General features: G+C 40.5%; 1 protein-coding gene across 1 annotated transcript; it reads right to left on the bottom strand.

Moving 5' to 3' along the window:
• Positions 1–21,159: 21,159 nt before the first annotated feature.
• On the bottom strand, positions 21,160–22,083 carry LOC136063757 (uncharacterized). Its single transcript, XM_065764606.1, has one exon. The coding sequence runs from the start codon at positions 22,081–22,083 to the stop codon at positions 21,160–21,162; it is 924 nt and encodes a 307-aa protein (XP_065620678.1).
• Between the last annotated feature and the right edge of the window lie 1,366 nt (positions 22,084–23,449).

Genomic DNA, 23,449 nt, shown 5'->3' with positions numbered 1-23,449 from the left:
CTTAATACTACTTTATATGCAAGTCAATTTTCTTACTTGTACTAGAAGTCTATTAATTTAAAATTTAGTCTACTATATATATTCATGTTATGGTTCATTGTAAAACAAATTTTGTACTACACTCTTATATTATAAAGATATAGTCTTTAAGGGTTTCCTCCGTTGACGTAGGCAGTAATTAAGGTTGAACCACGTAACTCTCGTGTTCTTGTGTTCCTATTTTATGTTTCCTTCTTCCGTATCTATTCAAGCATATTCAACATGGAATATATATCATAACTAATATTTAACATGGTATTAGAGCCACCTTTTTGTGGCTGTGGTTTTCTGTCCTTACGGTGTATTTAAAAACAATCTTTGTCTTCCTCGGTGTTTCTTCTCTGCATTCATCTTCTTTGGCTTCCTACTGTTGCTATCAAAACTCTCTGGTATAGTCATGCCACTGTTAGAAGTTGCATTAACACTACAAGACCATTGCCTTCCTCAAACCACCATTACAAAACCAAACTTCATTCAAGAGATCTTCTAAACCTTATCAAATCTCAAGGTTTCATCGAGCTTCCATCTTGAGTTTGAGAGGGGGGTTAGAGATATATTAGCCCATTAGCATATGTCCAAGCCTACTTTGTGTGCAAGCCAAGTCTCTTACTTATACTAAAAGTCTATTAGTTTAAGGTTTAGTCTACTATATATACCCATGTTGTGGTTCATTATAACATAGATTTTGTACTACATTCTTATATAATAAAAATTTAGCCCTTAAGGGGTTCCTCCGTGGACGTAGGTCATAAGGCTGAACCATGTAACCCTCGTGTTTTTGTGTTATCATTTTATGCTTTCCTCTTTTGCATCTATTCAAGCATATTCAACGTGAAATATATATATCATAGCTAATATTTAACAAGTTGGAATATTCATACATCAATATTCACAAGGCTATCACCTGCCTCAAAATTGTCCTAATTGGTTCCAAGGAAAACAATATTAGCCATTGTGCGTGTTGCCCCACCTCCATACTTAGCCATCACTGACCATCACACCACACCACACTAGAACCCTCTACCAGATTCGTACCTTGGAACAAACCCATTAATTGAAACTATTTTGCATGGTGGTTGAATGACTTTTGGCCTTCAAAACCCTCCATGATTGTTGCCTTGGGAGAGAAGAGGCTTGAGGATAACTGGAGAAAAAGAGATTTACCACAAACGAGAGGTAAAGTCATCCATGGAGTTTGGGATTTATCTTCTTTTGGTTCCTCCTTTGCTATGATGTTTTCTGTTTCAGTGTTTTAGTTGTTGTAGTTATTGTTTTTTTTTTTCCCCTTAATTAAAACCAATATTCCTCCAAGTTGGACAGTAACATCTGGAAGTTGATAAATATATAAATATATATATATATATATATGGGCTGGGTTCAAGTTATACCTAGTGTAACTATAAGAAATGTTACACCACCCAATAACTTGTTAATGAATTCATATTTTGAAAATTTCATTGCTGAATTACATATTCTATATGTTCTAAACATGCATGCCAATTTTCATACCAATTGGATATTATTTATTATTCGATCTATAAACTCATTTTTTATATATTATTTTAAACTACAAAAATTTGAATTTTTACAATTGATAGATGACATGACTATTGATCTTTGATCACCTTAAAAGTTTGCAAGCATGAAAAATATACAAAGCTAATGTAATCCAACGGCCGATTTGTTAAAATTCACATTCAATTAAAAAATATTGATTGACATGGTGCAAATTGCTTAGGGTTACACTAGGTGTAACTTGAACCCAACTTTATATATATATATATATATATATAGCAAATCACTTATCCTTCCCAAATATAAAATATATCCCTAAATTTTTTGCTGTGTTGATTCCATTAAGAGGAGGAATGTGTTTCACTACACTAATAGTTTCCAAAAACTCAACCATTTGGGGAAAAGAGCTGCCTCCATGGATCTTGCGAAAAAGATTTGCTTTTGAAGGCATTTCCTTTTGGGTGCTCTTGATTGGAACATAAGGTCAGGCGAGCTCAATGTATTTGGTGGCCTAAGTCAACAACTTTAATAGGACCTTTTTTATATTTAAATATGAATTAAATCATATTATTTAACTTTTGTTATCAATTTTTTATTCACTTAAAATTTATCTTTCTTGCATTTTTAGATGTAAAATAATTAATTAAGTTTTTGTATTCAAATTCTGCTAATATTTTATTTTTTATTTATAACACGACTAAGTTACTCTTTTTTTTTTTTTTTTTAACTTTTTTTTTCTCACTTTTTTTAAAGTATAAGATACTTTAGTAATTTTTCAACAAAAAGAAAAAAGAAAAAGAAGGAACTAAATAAGCTAAAGTCAACCATATTAAGTGTATTAAGTTAAATTACAAAAATAAAAAATAAAATAGTAAAGTAAAAAACTAAATGTCATGTGGGGGCTATGCTAATATGATGTAAATAGTTGATGTGATAAGTGATAACTCATACGAACCGGAAAAGAAAAGGTACTCAAGGGAAAAAAGAGAAAAAAAAAGTAAAACATATTCTATTTGCTTTATTTGTTTTGGGAGACATGGTCTTAATTTTGTCTTTTCACCTACTGATTTTAATAGACAATGCATTTTTTTGGTCAATAGAAAAGCTTTAATTTTTTTTTTCTAAGTGAGAGAATTTTCATTAAAATGTGCATTATGTAAAACAAATAAATATAATATATTTTATTGATGAAAATGGGGCCTTTTTTTTTATTTTATTTTTTAATTTTTTTTATATATATTTATTTGGTTTCCTTGGTTGCATATGGTGTTAAGCCAGCATTGCATAAAGTCACTCAAGTATTTAAAGGAAGTAAGGCAAACAGAGGCCTTGACTCAGGCGGCCTATTTGCAGTGTTGCTTCGCTGTCTCCGGCAGATTTTTCATCTTGTTTCAGTCGAAGGCACACGATGGCTTTGCTGGCTTCTCTTTTCTAGCATAAACAATTTTTGTTTTTAATATTCCGAGTATATATTATGTAATGAGAGTGTGATGTAGTACTATTTTAGACTCTATTATTGCCTTCAGACTATGTTGATGTCGTAGTATATTATTGGACGGTATACATATAGGCTTTTACACTACATATTTATTGAATTTAATATTTAAATATAATATTTGTTCATGTGTTCAATGTGGTCATCTATTTTTCATATTTATGTTTTTTAATAGAGCGTTAGCTCAATGATGATTACTTTTTATCATAAGCAAAGATACTGATTGGGTTTTAGTGTAAGTGGGGGTTCTAAACCCAAATCTCTTTGATGATAACAAAATACATTACAAGAGACTTTACAAGTAATGCTGACTGGAATTCACAATGTTTTTTATGTTTAAAGGGGGTACTTTTTAGGATTGATTCAATTATGGTATTTGGAAATAACTGGCTCATAATTTTGTTTGTTTATTTATTTATTTTTTAAATTTCCATTTAAAGCTCTCTAACTATTTAAGGCTATTTAATTATTTTGCCTTTAAATAACCTACAGGAAATGTTTTTCCCTTTTAATTAATTTCATTTAAACCTCCTTAATTATTTGAAGTTGTGTAATTATTGTGCTTTTAAATAACCTGCATCTTATCAGGAAACATTTCACTTTTAATTAGTCATTTAAGGCTCTACAATTATAGTAGCTTTAAATAACATGGATGTGGCAAAAGGTTTAAATTTCGTTTTAAAGTTCTACCATTATTAATAATGTTTTTAATATTCAAGTAAAAAACATGCATGTGGCATATTGGTGCACATGACAAAGATTTAGAAATTTCAAATAGCACTTACTTAAGTCAAACATGACATGTCAACTAATAATTAGACATCTCAAATGGTAGAAGTTTTGCAATGTCTCTACTTTTCTTAGATATATTAGATATTGGATTAAATTAGATTAGGTTTCAATAAAGGTGAGACATGTACAAAATATTTTACTGCGTGTCGAGGTAGAAGTCCCAAACATGCATGCATGGCACCTAGCAGAACTTCACCTATATATATAATAGTATTAGAATAGATTTCAAAAAAGGAAGAAAGTTTAGAGTTATACAAGAGGAAAACATGAGGAGAATTGTGGATATGACGGTGATGCTATTTATGCTTGCGCTTGTTGTAGCACCGTATCCTTCCCTTTCGCGGATGGCGACACCCCAAGATTGCGTTGTGGAGTGTGATGCGTATTGTAAGGAACGTTGGAAGGGTGATACTCGTAATTTGCGTCTTTGTTATGTTAATTGTAAAAAGTTACGCGGAGCCTCTGTCACAGATGTCATCTATGGTTGTATTCTTGATTGTGCAGAGTCCATGTCAACCAGTTTTGTTTCAGGTACTAATTAAAAACCTTTGAGTACGTTCATATTTCATTCCTTCGGATATAATTATACATAATTGTTTTCTTTATAATTCATCCTCAGGATATAATATATATATATATATATATTTTTTTTAATTCTAATGGATGTTATTAACTTGCAGGTGTGAATGAAGCAAAAGACCAAATCGATACCTGCTACAGCTTTTGCAAGAAGAAGAATTATTAGCATGTACTAGACTTGAAATGAAATGAAAGAAAAAAAATAATATTGAAAAGCATGCTTCTAAAGTGTTTACTTATTGCATTCAGCTATAAAGTTGTCAGAAAAATTGGTATCCTCTGGTGCAACCTTCATCAAGTAAACAAATTTGATATACTATTGGTACAGTTAAGAAAAATAAAAGGCTTGATGTTGAAGGAATGATGTAACAAAACTAAAACCCTTATTTTTTTTTTCCTTTACAAATGGTAATGACAAAACTAAAACTTGATACATAACAAGGAAATTAAAATTACAAGGTACATTCTAGGAGTTAGCACGTAGGATTGCTTAGCTAGAGTTAACACCCAGTGAAATAGAGAATCTTGGAGTCAACACCAAATCGTTAGAAAAATGATCCCATCTTATTTAAATTCTCGAATTTTCTTCAATTTTCTGATAGTTTAGTTAATGGACAGGAACAAGGTTTGATGCTTATGCATTGCTAACATACCTGGACACGAAACTTGAAATGGAGAAGAGGCTTGCCATTGAATAAAGGAAGTAGATCATGTGTATGAGAGGTTACAAGCACTTGAGGTGAGTTTCTAAAGCATTAATTGCATCAGATCCTTGAGGTTTAGATCTTCTCCCAGAGATTTGACAACTTCCTGTTCTTGGGAGTGTTGAAGTTCATGTCGGAAAATGGGGATGGTTGCTATATATTCACTCTTGAGAAAGTATATAAGCATAACTTTTGTGTCACAATTATTTTTACTATTCAAACATGTACAGTTGTGATTTGTAGGGAAAAAAAAAATGATATACTTATGTGAAAATGATGGTTCATCGGTCACAATCGTACATACGACCAAGTTTTTTAATAGAGAAAGAGATTATTTTAATTTAAGGAATAACTATTCTTCAAGAATAATTACTTTTCGTAATGGAGATGCAACTAAATAATCGAATACTTATTTCATATGAATAACTTTTCCATTATAGGATCTATTATAGCATACCAAACATGTCCTAAAATTAAACATCATAATAATTTTTTTTTTTTTGAGAGAGAAATATCATAATATAATAAATGATGCATAAACAATATGTACTAATTATGTATTAAAATACAAAATTTTAATAAATGATTAAAATAAATGAAATTTAGAACTTAATTTTATTGTATCATATATGATATGATAGATTAGATTAGACATTCAAGTTTAAACCATAGACACAGGCACCACAAAATATTTCATTATCGTTGAACTATCACTTGAACCCCAAAAATATAGACATATTCACATTTAAATGCATTGCATATATATTGTTTTTGATAGACACAATAAAATTTCAAACCTATATATGGCGTCATTTTGTAATGATTGTTTTCACACGATAAGTGAAAATTCCAAAATTTAAGTCCAAATTGCTCTCATTGGTGATACAAAGGTTTGAAAAGTGTTTTGGATGATTGAAAAACGAAGGAGTCTTGGCCAGAGAGACTTTTAGTATTTTCTCTCTCTAGAAACATTAAATGTTAGTAATTAATTGGTTTTGTTATTTTAAAAAATATTATTTTAATGAGTTTGTTAGTGGAACACTGACTTGACATAATTTGGATCCTTAAATTAAAAAGGAAGGTTGAATTTAAAGAACTCCATGGTAAATACCCTAAGAGAACTCTAAAAGATCTTGAACCCATTATTTTTAGGAGTGATTGTCCCATAATTGTTTTGGGTATATTATTTATTATTATTATTAATTAGTCATTTAAAGCTCTTTAATTATTTGAAGCTTTCTAATTATTGCGCTTTAATAATCTGCACTTTTAATTAGTCTTTTAAGTTCTATAATTATTGTACCTTTAAGTACATGCATGTGGCAAAGTTTTAAGTTTCATTTTAATAGTCTCATTACAAATTATTTTATAACATTTTACAAATTATTGATGTGTCTAATTCTTACTTGTTTTCATTTAACCTATTATTAACATCACTTTTTTCACTTATAATAATCACTTTTATATCTGTTGTTTGTAAAAATTGTTGTAAAATAATTTGTAACTCCAACTTGTCCTTATTAATAATATCTCTAATATTCAAGTAAACACCCCACCAAAAAAAAAAAAAAAAAAAAGTATTTGGCATAATTTGCCCCGTCCACATGTCAAAGATTTAGAAATGCCAAAAAGCAAATAACTTAAGTCAAATATGCATGACATGAAGCAAAACTTCACTTATATATACACACACATTCCATTTTGAAATGAAACTGTGACTTAAAACCACTATTTTCAAGTTAAAAATTATGATTTTAGTTATTGTTCCAGTTCAAAATTAGGGTGTGTGTAAAATTGTGTATAATAAACATAACACTATATGTAATACTAGCTTAGATTTTTTGAATAATGGAAGAAAGTTTAGAGTTATATACAAAAGGATAACATGACGAGAACTGTGGAAATGATGATAATGCTATTTATGCTTGTGCTTATTGTAGCACCATATCCTTCCCTTTCGAGTGAGGCGACACACCATGATTGCTTTGTAGCATGTTACCCAAACTTGTCAGCAGCATTGGAGGGATATGACTCCACCACTTACTCTAATCTTGGGAATGTGATGTCTAGCAATTAGAATGTCTGCAAATATAACTATTCCTATATTTGGTTTGGTTATGAATCTAATAAGACTCCTTGAAATATGAGATGTGTATATTTGGTTTATTTCTAAGAATCTTATAAGAGTAATTTTTTTTTTCCAAGGTATCCTTTGATTTGTAAGCACAAAATATATAAGCATTTTCCAATTGACATGTATAATTAATACAAAAACAATTATTTAAATTTTCATTTTTTAAATTTTAGTTCTATTTATTAAAGGGTAGTAAGGAATGGGTAAAATTGACTATTTATTAAAAAAAAAAAATGAAACTTTTTCTAAGCATGAGAATGTGAATACCCACCTTTTGTAATGGAATCCACATTCCTACAAAAGGGGGACTAAGTGGAAATTTAGATACCTTAGACTCTCTTGTGTGATTCACATCCAAATGTGAGAATGTTAAATGTCACGTCCCAAACCCGATACCTGGATTTGTGACCATGATTGACATGTTAATATCAAGCTTAAACCTGATATTAACAAGAACCAACTAAACTTATAAACAAAAATCTTTCCTCTTTCTTAAAAAATTCTTGTTTCTTTACATTCTTGATATAACTTTTCACTTGATATTCAGAGCATCTATATTATACTTCAAGGGATAACATAATCCACCAGCCATTCAAATTCCACACTTTCACATAATAAATCTCTAATTACACTAAAATATACAACTCCAATTAGAAGATCCTAAAATACACAATACTTCAGAATTAAACATTACATTGCAAAATTAGGATCTATACTTTTAAAACTAAAACCAACTCCTCCCAAAACTCGACTAAGGCTCCCTCCGCTTCAAAATAAAACTTGTTGATTGAATGAGTGGAAGGGGTGAGCTACACAAATCAGTAAAGGTAAAAGACACGAGAATTTAATAAGAATCCATATAAATTAAATCATTTCAATTTATGATTATTCAGATTAGAGAACATCTTTTCATGCAAAATATTTTATACTCTTTTAATTATAATTTATACACTTTTCTTAGAAATATAATTGTTCTCCTTTTTCCGATCAGAATAATATTACAAAATCTTCTCAGACTAAATTTCTTTCATTTCTTACAAAGTTATCAAATATAATATTGATTGTTTAAAATCATAAGAATATATATATATATATATATAAAAGGAATCTTTTAACATTCTCAAGAATCCTAAAACATTACCCTATACCAAACAGCTCCCCCTCCACCTTTAACTATTGAATTATCACCAAAAAAAAAAAAAAAAAGGAGTTCAAATCACAGACATGAGGTGCCAGAAAAAATGCAATTACCACAAAACTATCATTTAAATCCCAAAAATATCCCATAAAAAATAAAACAAAAAAAATAGCAATATTCACTTTTAAATTCTTCACTTATTTAACGGGTATGTTTTTAAGACGTGATTTTTTTTTTATTATATATATATTATACGAGATAGAAATTCTATACTAACCTAATCTAATGTGGCATTTGGTACGGGGTAATGTTTTAGAATTCTTAGGAATATTTAAAGATTTCCATGTTTGATTGTAAATTACGCCAGGGAGTCAGATGTCAAGAGAATCTAGATTCCCCTTTAAACCCCTCTCAGTAGGAATGTGGATTCTCTTTAAAACAAGTGAGTATTCAGATTCCCATGCTTGAAATAAATTATATATATATATATATATATATTTTTTTTTTTATAAATAAACAATTTTAATCCTTTTTCGTTATCATTTAAGCAATTAAGTTAAAATATAAAATAAATAATCAATATCTTTTCCCTTATCTTTATCCTTTCTCGCTAAAATGACATAAATAGGATAGACAACTTTGTTGATATATTCTTAAACAAAGTTCTATTATGTTTCACATATGGGGGAAAAAAAGTTTGAAGGGGACCCTCCATTATTGCCAGGTATTCACTTTTGGTTATGTGTGTGTTGCTCAACAAATTATTAATAGTTTATATTTTGTTTTTCATTATTTATTTAGATGAAGATTTTTTTTTAAAGTACTTGGTAGTTCACATTCAAATCTAAGGATAAAATGGGAAAAATAATTAATTCATTTAAGATTCCTAGGAATAAACCAAGTATTATCATGTCACATTCCTAGAAATCTTAAAAGATTTCCAATAAAACCAAATATAGGAATAGCTACATTCCTATACATTCAGATTGTAAGTGTTGGGAAATTTAGACCCCAGTTGATAGAATTAACAAGTTTTAAACCCAAGTTGTTAATTAGAAAACTTGTTAAAACAAACAAACATCAATATCATGCAGTGGAATAAAATAATAAGACAAGATATGATGACTCAGGAAAACCAATAAAACAAACTAGTTTCATAGTAAAAACTTGGGGGGAAACTTTCCTGAAAAGCAATTCACTATAGTAAAGACAAGTTTTAGATCTAGTACAAAACTTTTGTCTCTAAACTTTACAATCCCCGTAGATGAACTTACAGCAGGAATCTTCTATCATTTCAGAACCTCTAAACTCTTCAATATAGAAATGTCATCCTTTTGCATGGATCCCAATATGTGACTAACTAATGATGCACGGTTCCCAGTACGTGACTAACATATTAACTTGAAGAAGATGTTGGCTACAAAATTCTTCACTTTACCAACAATGAAGATCAAGAAGCACTTGGTTACAAAACCCTAAAGCGCAAAGATGTAGTAGCTTCTTTTAAAGAGAATAAGGTCTCGGTTGCCTTTTGTATGTGTTCTTCTTGTATTCTCATATGTGACGACCTTTAAAATAAACCTTATATACATCTAGGGTTGTGAGAAAATAAACCCTACACATACATGTCAGCATGGGCTGAAATCAGATCTGAAAATTCTGATTTCGTAATTCTCGATAAATTGCTATCTATCCACAGTTGTCGAGACCTCGATAGCTATCTATCAGCAACTGTCGAGCTATCTGTCTAGCTTTAATGAATAGCTTCTCTTTACTTGTTTCTTGGTACAATTTTCATGACTTTAATACTAGATTTGAGCATGTTTTTTAAAGTATTAAACACATCATAGATTTACCCAATTACAAGTAAAGTGTGTTTTGTTAAAAGATTAGTCAACTACATAAAATAGTGACATATGTTCCTAATATGTGAATCACATATGTCCTAACAGTAAGGAATCACATTCCTAAGAATCTGGATGTCGGGAGTAACGTGGATTCTTCCATACCAAATATCACATAAGTGTATATATGTGTAAAACTCTTTCTTGGAGACTTGAACCTCGACTCTTACCCCCCACATCTCACAAGCACTTATACTTATGAAGTGACTATCGCACCAAAAGTGGCAATGGTAAGAAGTGATTTAATGGTGGTATTAGGTGAGGGATTAATAATTATATAGGAGTATATTTTCTTTAAATTAGTCATTAAAAGCTCTCTAATTATTTAAAGCTATCTAATTATTGTACCTTATCATATTAGTAGTTTTTCCTCCTTTAATTAGTCATTTAAGATTGAAATATTACAGAGCTTTTAAATTAAATGCATGTGGCAAAAGTGTAATTTCATTTTGTCTTCTAATGAATATACCTGGCAGTCTCTTAATATCACATTTTCATTTACTAATAATTACTCACCATATCAGCAGTTTGTAAAAACTTTTATAAAATAATTTGTATCTCTAATATTATTCTATATATTTATGTGTGTGTGACTGCACACGCGTTCCATAATTGGTCCACATGTCAAAGATTTAAAAATGCTAGATAGCATGACCTACGTGTCAGCTAATTAAACATGTCAATAAATGGAAGAATTGTACCATTATCTTCTACTTTCTACTTTTTTTTTTCTCCCCAAACATGACCCATTGAAGACTAGAAGAGATTAAGAAAAAGCTTCTGTTTTACTTCTATATATTATGCTAGATTAGATTTCAATAATGGAAGAAAGTTTAGAGTTAAAAAAAGATGGCTGCGAAAACTATGGTGACACTATTTATGGTTGTGCTTCTTGTTGCAGCAGCTAGTAATCCTTCCCTCTCGGTGGAGGCAAAGCCAGATCTTGATTGCATTTTAAAATGTTTTCAAAATTGTGCGGGTCTGCAGGATAATCCTTTTAAATTGAAGCTTTGTCGTGATGTTTGTGTCCATTTTTGCTCACACTCTCTCACAGATGTCATCTATAGCCGTATTCTTGATTGTGCAGAGTCCACGCCATGACGCCAACCAGTTTTGGTTCAGGTACTAAAACCATTGAGATCATATTTCATTCCTTTAGATATAATAATATATAATTTGTTTTTGTCTATTCAATTCTAATGGATGTTATTAATGTGACAGACGTGAATAAAGCAGAAGACTATATGGATACCTGCTACAACTCTGGCAAGAAGAAGAAGAATTTACAAGCAATGAAAGAAAGAGAAAATAATAAGCAGGCTTCCAATGTAAAAGTTGTGAACTGTATTTGTTTATTGAATTCAGCTTTATAGTTGTCAGAAAAATTGTTATTTCCTGGTGAAAGTGTGCAACCATCATCAAATATGAATGAAATTTGAGGGGAAAAAAAAAGCTTGGTGTTGAAGGAATGACTAAAACTATTTTTTTATTTTATTTTTTTTGTTGTTGATGTCAAACAGTAGTGACAAAACTAAAACTTGTTACCATAAAAAATTGAATAACACAAAAATTACATGGTATAATCTAGGAGTCGGGACCTAGGATTGCTTAGAGTTACTACCAAATTATTGGAGAAATTCCTAGGGATATTTTATTGGGAAATGATTTCCTCCTATTTAAATCCTCTAATTTCATTATAGCATGGGTTTCATATCTTGCTGAAAATTGGAGGGCATTGATCAATTTATATAGGAGATGATTTTATACTAATTTTATTAAGCAATCAAATTAAAAAAGAGACTTTACAATTTTTTTTTTGGGTGTAGATTGGGTTCAAATCACAAATCTTTTATTTGAGAATAAGAGACTTAATTACCCATATGATTGATTCTAAAATTATTAATTAAAAGATAAATTAAAAAAGTAAACTTCTTGTTTTCTTAGAGAAAAACAAAGTTAACTAGCATGTTATGGTTCATGTTCGAATTTGAAACTACCAAAACTAGAGTAACTGGAGGAGGTAGAATTTTTAAGGAAGTCAACGCCGAATTATGTATGAAAGGTCAGTGGTTAGTAAGGATTTTTCTTGTTCAAATATCTACGAATGAATGATAGGTATGTGTAGGGACTGGATTTGGGACACTTCTTCAGGTTGATAGAATGGACCCAAGCCCAGCTTGCCCTTCAATGAATTTATAGAGTATGGGCTCAAGAACTAGGCCTTAGTAAGGGGTACAACTGCCCTGGATGGTTGCATGTGACATTATCAACTTAAACATGGGTTGGGATACACAATGATGCTCCTCGGACTGGACTTCCGAAGTTTGATGTTCTCATTATTTCTTTTAAGATTGGTTACAAAGGTTCCAGAGAGCATGGGTCATTACAGGACTTCCTGGTTCCAATTCTTCCCCCTCCCCTTTCAGGAGAGACTCCCTACGTTATATACCCCTCTAAACTGATCCTAACCCTCCATTTGTCGATCAATCAGGCCACCACTTGAGAGCCTGTCCCATCAGCCGCATCCCTGTTCCTCTAGTGGGTTGTAGCACCCAAGGCGGCGCTGTTCAGGAGTCCTGTCCTCATTAATGCGGCCAGGACGTTAGTTGAGGGCATTCAATGCAGAGGTGACAGCTCGCCTAAGGCTTGTTCCTTCGCCGCGCTCCCGTCGCCGACGCGTGGCACTAGACCCTTTCCTCCTCTAATATTCAAGGAGTCCCCTTCGGCGGGGTGTTCCTCGTGTTCTTCCGAGGTCTCGGACGCTCGAGGACGGGGTCATCCTCGGATATGTTCCTTGGGGGTCGGTCCTCGCGCTTTTATCCTCGGACCCCTCATGCATCCTGGGCGTGGGCCCTTGGGCCTGGCTTGGAGTGGGCCAAGGCTACCTGATTTCTGGCCCCACAATAGCCCCTCAAAATCTTGCTGCACGCATCCTCGGGTGGGGAGAAGGATTTTGACATCCACGGGCCTGCTCCGTGCCCGGTCGAGCCTTACGCCCCCTGTCAACACTGGGGTTTATTCATCTGCTTAAGGCGCGTTGCTGACGTTTCGGAGCGCGCAACGTGCCCATCATTAAATTCAGGCGGCTCTGTGCTCCCCACGTCTAATGAGGCGTTACCAATCCAACGGTGGAGGTTTGTCTCGCATTTATGGGCGGGAAAACCCACATGGCTCTTCGATTTGGGGTATAAATACCCATACGAACCGCTTCTTCCTGTTCCTTATTTGCAATTCAAGAATTCTCGCGTGTCCTTCCTGAGTTCAGACACACTCTCACTTACATCTCCAGCACAAAAAGCTTGTCCGAGGAGCTCCTCCTCTTCCAAGTAAGTCGTTCTATCCCTTTCTGAGCTCTCTCCCTCTTTACCCCTTCTTCTCTTTCGCCTGTTCTTTCTTAGTTCTTTTAGGCGTCAACTGGGATGGGTAGGTTTAAGAAATACGTCTATACTGAGGAGGCGATGGAGAAATTCATCGCCGACTACAGAATTCCCGGCAATGTAGGTCTGAGATATTGTGAGGACAGGGATTGGCGCTTACACAGACGGGAGGGCGAGGTGGTAATTCCCATTGTCACCTTCCTCGAAGGGGGGATGACGATCCCCATGGGGCCGGTGATGAAGGACTATCTCACGCATTTCTGGTTGGCCCCTATCTAGTGTGGGATAAACATCTTTAGGATTTTGGGCTGTGTGGATGCCCTGAACAAGAAGATGGGGCTAAGGTTGACCCACCATGACGTGAACTGGTGCTACAACCTTCAACTCCTTAAGGGCAAGTCTTATTACCTAAAGACGAGGGACGACAGGGTGTGGCTCATCTAGTGCCTCCCTGAGTCCAGCAAGGGGCTAAACGAGGATTTCCTCATCGTGTCAGGGGAGTGGCACGATGGCCTTCACTGCCCAACAATGGAGGGAATACCAAGTGGGGCAGTGGGAGCAAGGGGGTTTTAAGTTCTCTTGTCTTTTTTCTTCCCCCCTCTCTCTTTCTTTCTCTTTTTATTTTTTTATTTTTTTATTTTTTATTATTTTTTTTTTTTTTATAATGTGGTGGCGTTTCCCCTTGCAGACCCGCACGCTTTTGAGCGCCACTTCCACTTGGTCAGCCGGGAAGATTTGCAGAAGGTGCTAAGGGTGTCGGTTTATATAAACGAGGACGACAATTAAGTTAGGGCCGCCCACAGAATCTTGGGGTATACTCCTGTCCAGAAATCATTCCTGGTTCCAAAGCACGTGATTCGAGCCAACGACTTTCGGTTTCAGAGAATTACAGTGACCGAGGATGGATTTCAGTTCCCCGAGGGGCCCTCAGAACCAGAAGTTGTTACTGTAGCCGTCCCTTCTTCTTCCCAAGCATTCGCCGAGGCTACCGAGGAGACTCCAGAGAGGGAGAAGGACGCGTTCAACGTTTTTGCCCAGCTTGATCAGTCCGAGGACCCTCCCGGAGACTTGGGAGACCCTCGTTTGACCGAAGCAGACCTCCTCGCTTCAGAAGCCCCTCCTCTGCCAACGATGGGTTACAAGAGGAAGCCCACCACCAGTTTGTTGGACCTGATCGAAGGCCAACCGGGGAAGTCTCAGCAGAAGCTTCCCCCTCCTCCTCCGAAGACTAGGTCGACTTCTGCTCAGCAGAAGTTTCCTCCTCCTTCTCCTCCTCCTTCCCAGATGAGCCTGTCTTCTGGGTTCGTGCCTGCCGACCCTAAGAAGAAGAAGGATAAGGGCAAAAGGCCTATGGAGGATAAGACGGTGTCCTCGCAGGAGGAGGACAACACTCTGCGGCCGTTTAAGCAACTTAAGATAGGCGGCAAGAGCCAGGACAGGCAGGTCGTCGACACCACGCCCGAGGCTTAGGCATGGCTCCCAGCCTCGATGCTCCATGGGGAGCCCTTGAGGGATGACGCCTCCCTCAAAGACTTCAATGAGGGCGAAGGTGCGCACATGGCCGACGCGCTGGAGAGGTGCCTGCTGCTCCCAGCGGACATGGCCGAGCTGGACTCTATGAGGAGTAAGCAGGTCTTCCTCAGCCTTAAGCGATATATAGGAATGGTAAGGGCTATAATTTCGACTCCCCTTCCTTTCTTTTCCTTTTCCCTTCCCCTTTTTTCTTTGTTGGGCTTATAGTGCATCGGTTACTCTGGCAGGCTGTCCAGGCCATCTATAGGTTGGAGGAGGCGGCCAACGACCAGGGGAAGGACTTCGACCAGGAGCGTAATAGGCGGTTTCAGGCTACTCAGACTTTGAAGAACTCCGGGGCTGACCTTGCCAAGGCCCGAGAGGACTTGAAGGAGATGACCAGGGCTCGGGACAACGCAGTTTCTGGTCTTGAGGGTGCGCAGAACCAAGCCAAGGAGTAGACGAGGCGCCTGGGCGAGGCGAAGGAGTGGCTGCAGATCGTGAGGGATCTGATCGCAGATCTGCAGGCTAAGGTGACCGCGGCCGAGGGGCCCAGAGGGAGGCAGAGTGGGCTAGAGACGAGGCTCGGCGGGCTAAGGCCAAGGCAGATCTTGGCAAGGAGATGGCCTTGACTGCCAAGAAGGAGGCCGAGATTGCAGCCTACGCTGATGGGGTGGCTGAAGTAGAGGCCCTCTATAAAGCTTAAGTTCCGGGCGTATGTAGGCGATACTGCTCCTAGGTTTGGGCTGAAGCCTTCAAACAAGCTGGGGTGGAGGCCACATCCGACCTGTGGAAGGCGGAGAGTGTGTACTACCCCCCCGCTTTCCGCGAGGCCGCCCCTGATGGCGCCAAGGCTGGGGAGATTGTTGAGGAGATGGGGGCTGCTGAACTAAGGGAAAATTTGAGCGAGGAGGTGCCCCAAGAGGTAGCGGAGGCCCCATCCGATGCTCAAATCCCCACCATTGAGGAGGCAGTCGTTCTCGCCGTACCCCTGCAGGCCGTCCCCTTAGGCTAGGGCTCGGAGGACTCAGAGGTTGCCCCTGGCCAACCTGAGCAGAAGGAGTAGATTCCCTAGCGTCTTGGTTCAACCTGCTTTTGCCGCTTGCTTGACCTTGGTCTAAGCTCCTTATGTCATTTTATGTTATTTTGTTATTCTCCTTCTTTTTTATTTTTATGTAAGGTGGCTCTTGCCATGCAACTTCTATGGACACTTTGTTGTAATGGGAGTTTAATTCCCCTTTTTATTTATTTTAGTTGCTTATTCGTTTACACGCTGCCTGGTTCCTCTCTTTTCTTTTTATTTGCATGATTTTAGCTTGAATTACATGTCGGCCAATTGCGTAAGTAACAATGATAAGGGGAAAGAATGTATGCGTAGGCGGTCCCCTTATGTCCCAAGGGTTAGTTAGGGTTTTGATCATTTCCTAACTTAGGATATTTTGAAGTAGTTAGTTTCCCATAGGCTTGAGTCCGAGGACCATGCAATGCCTTGGTTCTGTCTAACACTTAGGATATCTCAAAGTAGTTAGTTTCCCCATAGGATTGAGTCAGAGGACCATGCAATGCCTTGGTTCTGTCTAACACTTAGGATATCTCGAAGTAGTTAGTTTCCCCATAGGATTGAGTCCGAGGACCATGCAATGCCTTGGTTCTGTTTAACACTTAGTCTTGTCGTCAGAACGCGAGATACATAGTCATAATAGGGTAAGCATTTGAATCCAAAAAGGCTTTTTCATTAATAATAATACCTTTTCAGGTTATTTACATTCCACGGACGAGGTACAGGTTTTTCGTCTAGATCTTCTAAATAGTACGCACCTATCCCCACCACTGACGTAATTCGGTAGGGCCCCTCCCAGTTGGGTCCCAGCTTTCCCCAAGAAGGGTTCTTAGCAGCCCCTACGATTTTTCTCAGCACCAGATCCCCCGATGTTAGTGGTCTGAGCCTCACATTGGTATCATACCCCTGCTTGAGTTTCTGTTAGTAATAGGCCAGCTGGATCATTGCTCGTTCCCTTCGTTCGTCTACTAGGTCCAGGCTCCTCCCAAGCAGTTCATCGTTGCTGCCTGGGGTGAAAGAGCTTGTCCTCAGTGTCGGGAAGCTTGTTTCCAGGGGGATTACTGCCTTGGCACCATAAGTTAAGGCGAAAGGTGTTTCCCTCGTTGACCGCTGGGGCGTGGTCCGGTATGTCCAGAGTATGTGGGGCAGCTCCTCTACCCATCTCCCCTTAGCGTCGTCAAGTCTCTTCTTAAGCCCGTTGACGATGACCTTGTTGACAGCTTCGGCTTGCCCGTTTCCCTGAGGGTGGGCGGGCGTTGAGTATCTATTTATGATACCAAGCTCATGACAGTACCTCCTGAAGGCCTTGCTATCGAATTGGAGTCCATTATCCGAGACAAGGGTGTGGGGGACCCCGAATCGTGTCACAATGTTCCTCCAAAGGAATTTCTTTGCGTCCACGTCCCTGATGTTGGCCAATGGCTTGGCCTCGACCTACTTGGTAAAGTAGTCCGTGGCCACCAACAGATACTTCTTATTCCCTAGCACTCTAGGGAATGGTCCTACAATGTCCAAGCCCCATTGGGCGAACGACCACGGACTGGACAAAGGATTAAGGACTCCTCCTGGCTGATGGATATTGGGGGCGAACCTTTGGCACTGGTTACACTTCTTGACATAGTCTTGGGCCTCTTGCTGCATCCCCAGCCACCAGTATCCCTGTGTGACGGCTCGGTGAGACAAGGACCTCCCCCCTGTGTGGCTCCCGCAGATTCCCTCGTGCAGCTCTTCGAGCAATAATTCTGCTGCTTCGGGGTGGACGCATAGCAGGTACGGCCTCGAGTAGGAGCGCCTATATAGTTTGTGGTCCTCGGACAACCAGAACCGAGGAGCTTTTCTTTGTACTTTCTCAGCCTCTGACTTGTCTTGGGACAGGATATTGTCTTTGAGGAATCTCACAAGGGGGTCCATCCAGCTAGGACCCACTCCGACCCTAAGGATGGGGATCGCTTCCTTAGTCATCTCGCTCACCCTCTCCAGGTGCTCAACAAGTATGGTCCGAGGTAGACCGTCTGCCGAGGAAGTTGCGAGTGTGGCTAATGAATCGGCGTGGCCGTTTCCACTCCTGGGGATATTAGACAGACTGAAACGGTTGAAATTCGACTGCAAGCGCTTGACCTAGCTTAGGTACTCCTACATTCTCGGATCTTGGGCTTCTATCTCTCCCTTTACCTGTCCTACTACCAGTCTCGAGTCTGAGAATATCTCCACTGACTTTCCTCCCATCTTCTGTACCATGGCCATACCTTGCAATAATGCCTCGTACTCGGCCTCATTGTTTGTGGCCGGGAACCCGAGTCTCAGGGATTTCTCTATGACATGATCTTCAGGGGACACTAAGACTAGTCCTACTCCCGACCCTCTCTGGTTTGCTGCGCCATCGACATATACTTTCCAGCATGGTGGCCTCGGGACAGAGACCGCTCAAACTAGCCTTTCGTCAGCGATCCTTCCCTCGGTTCCCACTTCTACAGTTGGCTCAGCGAACTCCGCTGTCAAGTCTGCCAGATGCTGGCCCTTTATGGTGGTTCGAGGCATGTATTTAACGTCGAAGGCTCCCAGGATAGTATTCCATTTTGCGATTCTTCCCGTGTAGTCGGTGGCCCGAAGTATGGACTTCAAGGGTAGTTGGGTTAAGACGACCACCGTGTGGGCCTGGAAATAATGAGGCAGCTTTTGCGTGGCATGGACCACGACAAGTATGGCTTTCTCCAAGGGTAAGTACTTGACCTCGGCTTCGTGCAATGACTTGCTAATGTAGTAGACCGGTTTTTGGACGCCACTGTCATCTCGTATCAGCACCAGGCTCACAGCGTGGTTCGCCACGGCAATGTATGCGTATAGGACCTCGTTGGCCTCTGGTTTAGACATGATGGGTGGCCGGGCCAGGTAATCCTTGAGCTGTTGGAAGGCCGTGGCACATTCCTCGGACCACTCAAATCCCTTCCACTTGTTGAGCAAGAGGTAGAACGATCTGCAGCGGTCGGCCGACCTAGAAATGAATCGATTTAGGGCTGCGATCATCCCAGCAAGCCTTTGGATCTCTTTGGGGTTTTGCAGAGGCCTTAGGTTTTAGATAGCTCTGATTTGGTCGGGGTCGACCTCGATCCCCCGGTGGGTGATGATGTAGCCCAGGAACTTGCTCAATCCTTCGCCAAACGAGCACTTGGATGCATTTAGTCGTAGCCTGTGCTTTCTGAGGACGTCGAATATACAGCCGAGGTCCCGCAGATGCTCAGACACCAATATGCTCTTTACCACCATATCGTCGACATAGATCTCAATGTTCTTCCCCAACAACAGCTCGAACATTCTCGTCATCATCCTCTAATAAGTAGATCCAGCGTTCTTTAAGCCGAATGGCATCACCTTGTAGTGGTAGTTTTCGATGGGCGTCACGAAGGCCGTCTTCTCCTGATCCTCCAAGGCAAATGGGATCTGGTGGTAGCCTTGAAAGGCGTCAAAGAAGCTCATCCGAGGATGGCCAGCGGTTGCGTCCACCAGCTGGTCTATTCGTGGCATTGGGAAGGGGTCCTTCGGGCAGGCTTTATTCAGGTCCGTGAAATCCATGCAAACCCTCCATTTTCCACTCTTCTCCTTGACCACCACAGTGTTGGCTAACCACTCGGGGTAGAATACTTCTTTGATAGCGCCCGCGCGCTTGAGTTTATTGACCTCTTCCTTAACTGCCTCGGCGTGCTCCTTTGACGGGCATCGGGGTGGTTGCTTCCTGGGGATCACCGAGGGGTTGACGTTAAGGCGGTGACAGATGAAGGATGGGTCAATCCTTGGGGCGTCGCAAGGGTTCCATGCAAACACGTCCAGGTTACTCTTGAGAAACTCAAGCAACTCCTCCTTCTTTCGGGGAGGCAGTTGGGTTTCGACCTGAAAAAATCTCTCCTGGTCGTCGTCGATGACCACTTTCTCCAGGCCTTCAAGCCTCGCTTCCTCGGCGGTTGTGTCAGCTGGTGCCACCGAGGCAGTTAGCTGCTATAAGCTTTTGGCCATGGTAGCCGAGGGCTCCGTATCTTGCGGGCGTGAGGTAACCGCGACCATACACCGCCTTACCATTGATTGGCACCCTCGAATCTCGAGGATTCGGTCTCCAGATGGGAATTTAACTTTCTGGTGCAGGGAAGAGGTGACACCTCCTAAGGTGTGGAGCCAAGGCCTTCCCACAATGGCAGTGTAGGGGGAATACGTGTTCATCACAATAAAGTCCACCTCCATTACTTCCAGGCCGGTCTGGATGGGCAGCCTGATCATGCCCTCCAGGGTGACCAGCTTCCCATCGAAGCTCATCAGAGGGGAGCTGTAGGGCAACAAGTCCTTGGGCTTTAGTCCCAGCCCCTTATAGAGGTCGGGGTACATGACCTCTGCCGCGCTGCCACATCCACCATCACCCTTTTAACGTCATAGCCCCCAATTCTGAGGGTGATGACCAAAGCGTCCTCGTGGGGTTGGGTGGTTCCGTCCTTATCCTCCTCAAAAAAAGTCCGGGTCGGGTGACAGCCTCTTCTGGCCCTCTTTGGCTTTGACTAGGACTCCCCGGTGGTCATCTGGGCTACGGACAGCACCCGAGAGGGGCGCATGCCTGTTCTTCCTGGCGCAGCCAAGATCACATTGATCGTTCCAGTGGGCTGTCCCATGGCTGTGTCCCTCCGTGGCTCCTGGTAGGTCTGGCCATGCTGGCTGCTGGAATGGTGCAGGAGATGCTTCAGCCTCCCCTCCCGGACTAACTGATCCAGATAGTTCCAGAGATTCCTGCAGTCCTCCGTAGCATGCCCGTGGTCTTGGTGATATTGGCAGTAGCGGTCCTAATTGCGCTTCTCGGGGTTTCCCGACATCTTACTCGGCCACCTGAAATACGGTTCGTTCTTGATCTTTTCCAGCACCTTGTGCACCGGCTCTCAGAATACAGCGCCGACAGCCTGGGCGTTTGTCGCCCCAGATTGCCCTATGAAATATCTTCTCGGACGGGCGTTGTTATATCGGTTCGACCTGGAATCCCTCCTCTCCTGAGGGATATCCTTCTCCTTCCTCTTGCCCTGCAGCAAGTATTCCTCCACCCGTTTGTATTTGTCGATCCGGTCCATTAGCTGCCGCACACTGGTAGCGGTCTTACCAATTAAGGACTTCCTCAGGCCATGCCCCATCGGGAGCCTGTTCTTGAACGTGTTGATGGCGACATCATCGTATTTGCCATCCAACTCGTTGTAAATCTCCCAATACTTGTCTGAGTAAGCCTTGAGGGTCTCGTTATCGCGCATGGTCAGGGACAGCAACGCGCTCATGGGCTGGGGAGGCCTGCTGTTCGTGACAAAACGGGAACCAAAAGCCTGGGTTAGCTGTCTGTATGAGTCTACGAAGTTCGTCCTCAAGCCGTTGAACCACCTCATTGCCACAGGCCCCAAGCTAGAAGGGAAGACTTTGCACATTAGCGCCTCGTTCTTAGAGTGAACGGCCATCCTCTGATTGAATTGGCTCACGTGCTCCACGGGGTCCGTCTTGCCATTGTAAACGACGAAGGTCGGCTGCTGGAACCTCCGAGGGAGCTCTGCCTCGTCTATGCGACGCGTAAAGGGCGACTTGGAGAGCCGGTCCAGCGCCCTGCTCATGGCATCGCTTCCCAAGCCCTTAGGGGTGGGGTTGCCACGCCTACGCCTCCGATAGCGCTCATCCTCGTGGGAGAAAACTTCGCTCGGGGGTGTTGTCGACACTTGCCTGTAGTCGTCATCACTTTCGTCATCCGAGGGTAAGTTGAGGCTGGGTTCGGGTCGCTTTCGTTGTGCATGGCGCAACCTTCTCTTGAGATCGTCAATCTCTCGTTGCATGGCCGCCTTGTCTTCCTGCCTCTGAGAAACGTGACTTTTATCCTCCCGCAGCCTCGTGGCTAGGTCGTTATCGCCTCCCTGGGGCACGCGGCCGCTTTTATGCGTATGGCTTTCGCTGGTTTGCAAGGTGTGCACGCTTCCTTCTCGGAATTGTCCGTTCTCCTCGTTCTAGCCTTGCCCCGTGTCGCCATAGTCGTTCGGGTGTTGGGGTCTTGCTAGTTCGTGTCGATGGGAATTCCCTTGGTGAGGGTCTGACCCTACCATGCCTGGCTGTTGTCCTTACTGACGCATGAGTTCTCCCCACAGATGGCGCCAATTGTAGGGATTGGATTTGGGACACTTCTTCAGGTTGATAGAATGGACCCAAGCCCAGCTTGCCCTTCAATGAATTTATAGAGTATGAGCTCAAGAACTAGGCCTTAGTAAGGGGTACAACTGCCCTGGATGGTTGCATGTGACATTATCAACTTAAACATGGGTTGGGATACACAATGATGCTCCTCGGATTGGACTTCCGAAGTTTGACGTTCTCATTATTTCTTTTAAGATTGGTTACAAAGGTTCCAGAGAGCATGGGTCATTACAGGACTTCCTGGTTCCAATTCTTCCCCCTCCCCTTTCAGGAGAGACTTCCTACGTTATATACCCCTCTAAACTGATCCTAACCCTCCATTTGTCGATCAATCAGGCCACCACTTGAGAGCCTATCCCATCAGCCGTATCCCTGTTCCTCCAGTGGGTTGCAGCACCCAAGGCAGCACTGTTCAGGAGTCCTGTCCTCGTTAATGCGGCCAGGACGTTAGTTGAGGGCATTCAATGCAGAGGTGACAGCTCGCCTAAGGCTTGTTCCTTTGCCGCGCTCCCGTCGCCGACGCGTGGCACTAGACCCTTTCCTCCTCGGATATTCAAGGAGTCCCCTTCGGCGGGGTGTTCCTCGTGTTCTTCCGAGGTCTCGGACGCCCGAGGACGGGGTCATCCTCGGATATGTTTCTTGGGGGTCGGTCCTCGCGCTTTCATCCTCGGACCCCTCGTACATCCTCGGCGTGGGCCCTTGGGCCTGGCTTGGAGTGGGCCAAGGCTACTTGATTTTTGGCCCCACAGTATGCAAGTTGAAAAATATACAATAACAAGAACTTCAATTTTGTTATATTATATGTTTCGTAAAATTTTGTGGTGGGCCAAAGTAGAAAAATAAAAAATGTGAGTGAATGTTATGCACCTCGGGTCAGCAGGTAATGTGAAAGCGTTACATTACAAAATAAAAAGAAAAATCCTAATGTGGGCCTTATTGCCAAAAAAATAGCTGAAGCCATATAAACCAGTTGAACAAAACTGGATGAATTTCATTCAAGATTTTACTGAACCC

Source organism: Quercus suber, unplaced genomic scaffold (genome assembly GCF_002906115.3).
Source record: "Quercus suber isolate HL8 unplaced genomic scaffold, Cork oak 2.0 scaffold_572, whole genome shotgun sequence".
Classification (NCBI taxonomy): Eukaryota; Viridiplantae; Streptophyta; class Magnoliopsida; order Fagales; family Fagaceae; genus Quercus; species Quercus suber.
This window is presented reverse-complemented; position numbering and strand designations above follow the sequence as displayed.

Bases quoted from the DNA above. Each gene is read 5' to 3' on its own strand.
- LOC136063757 (XM_065764606.1), bottom strand. From the start codon at position 22,083: ATGCAACGAGAGATTGACGATCTCAAGAGAAGGTTGCGCCATGCACAA.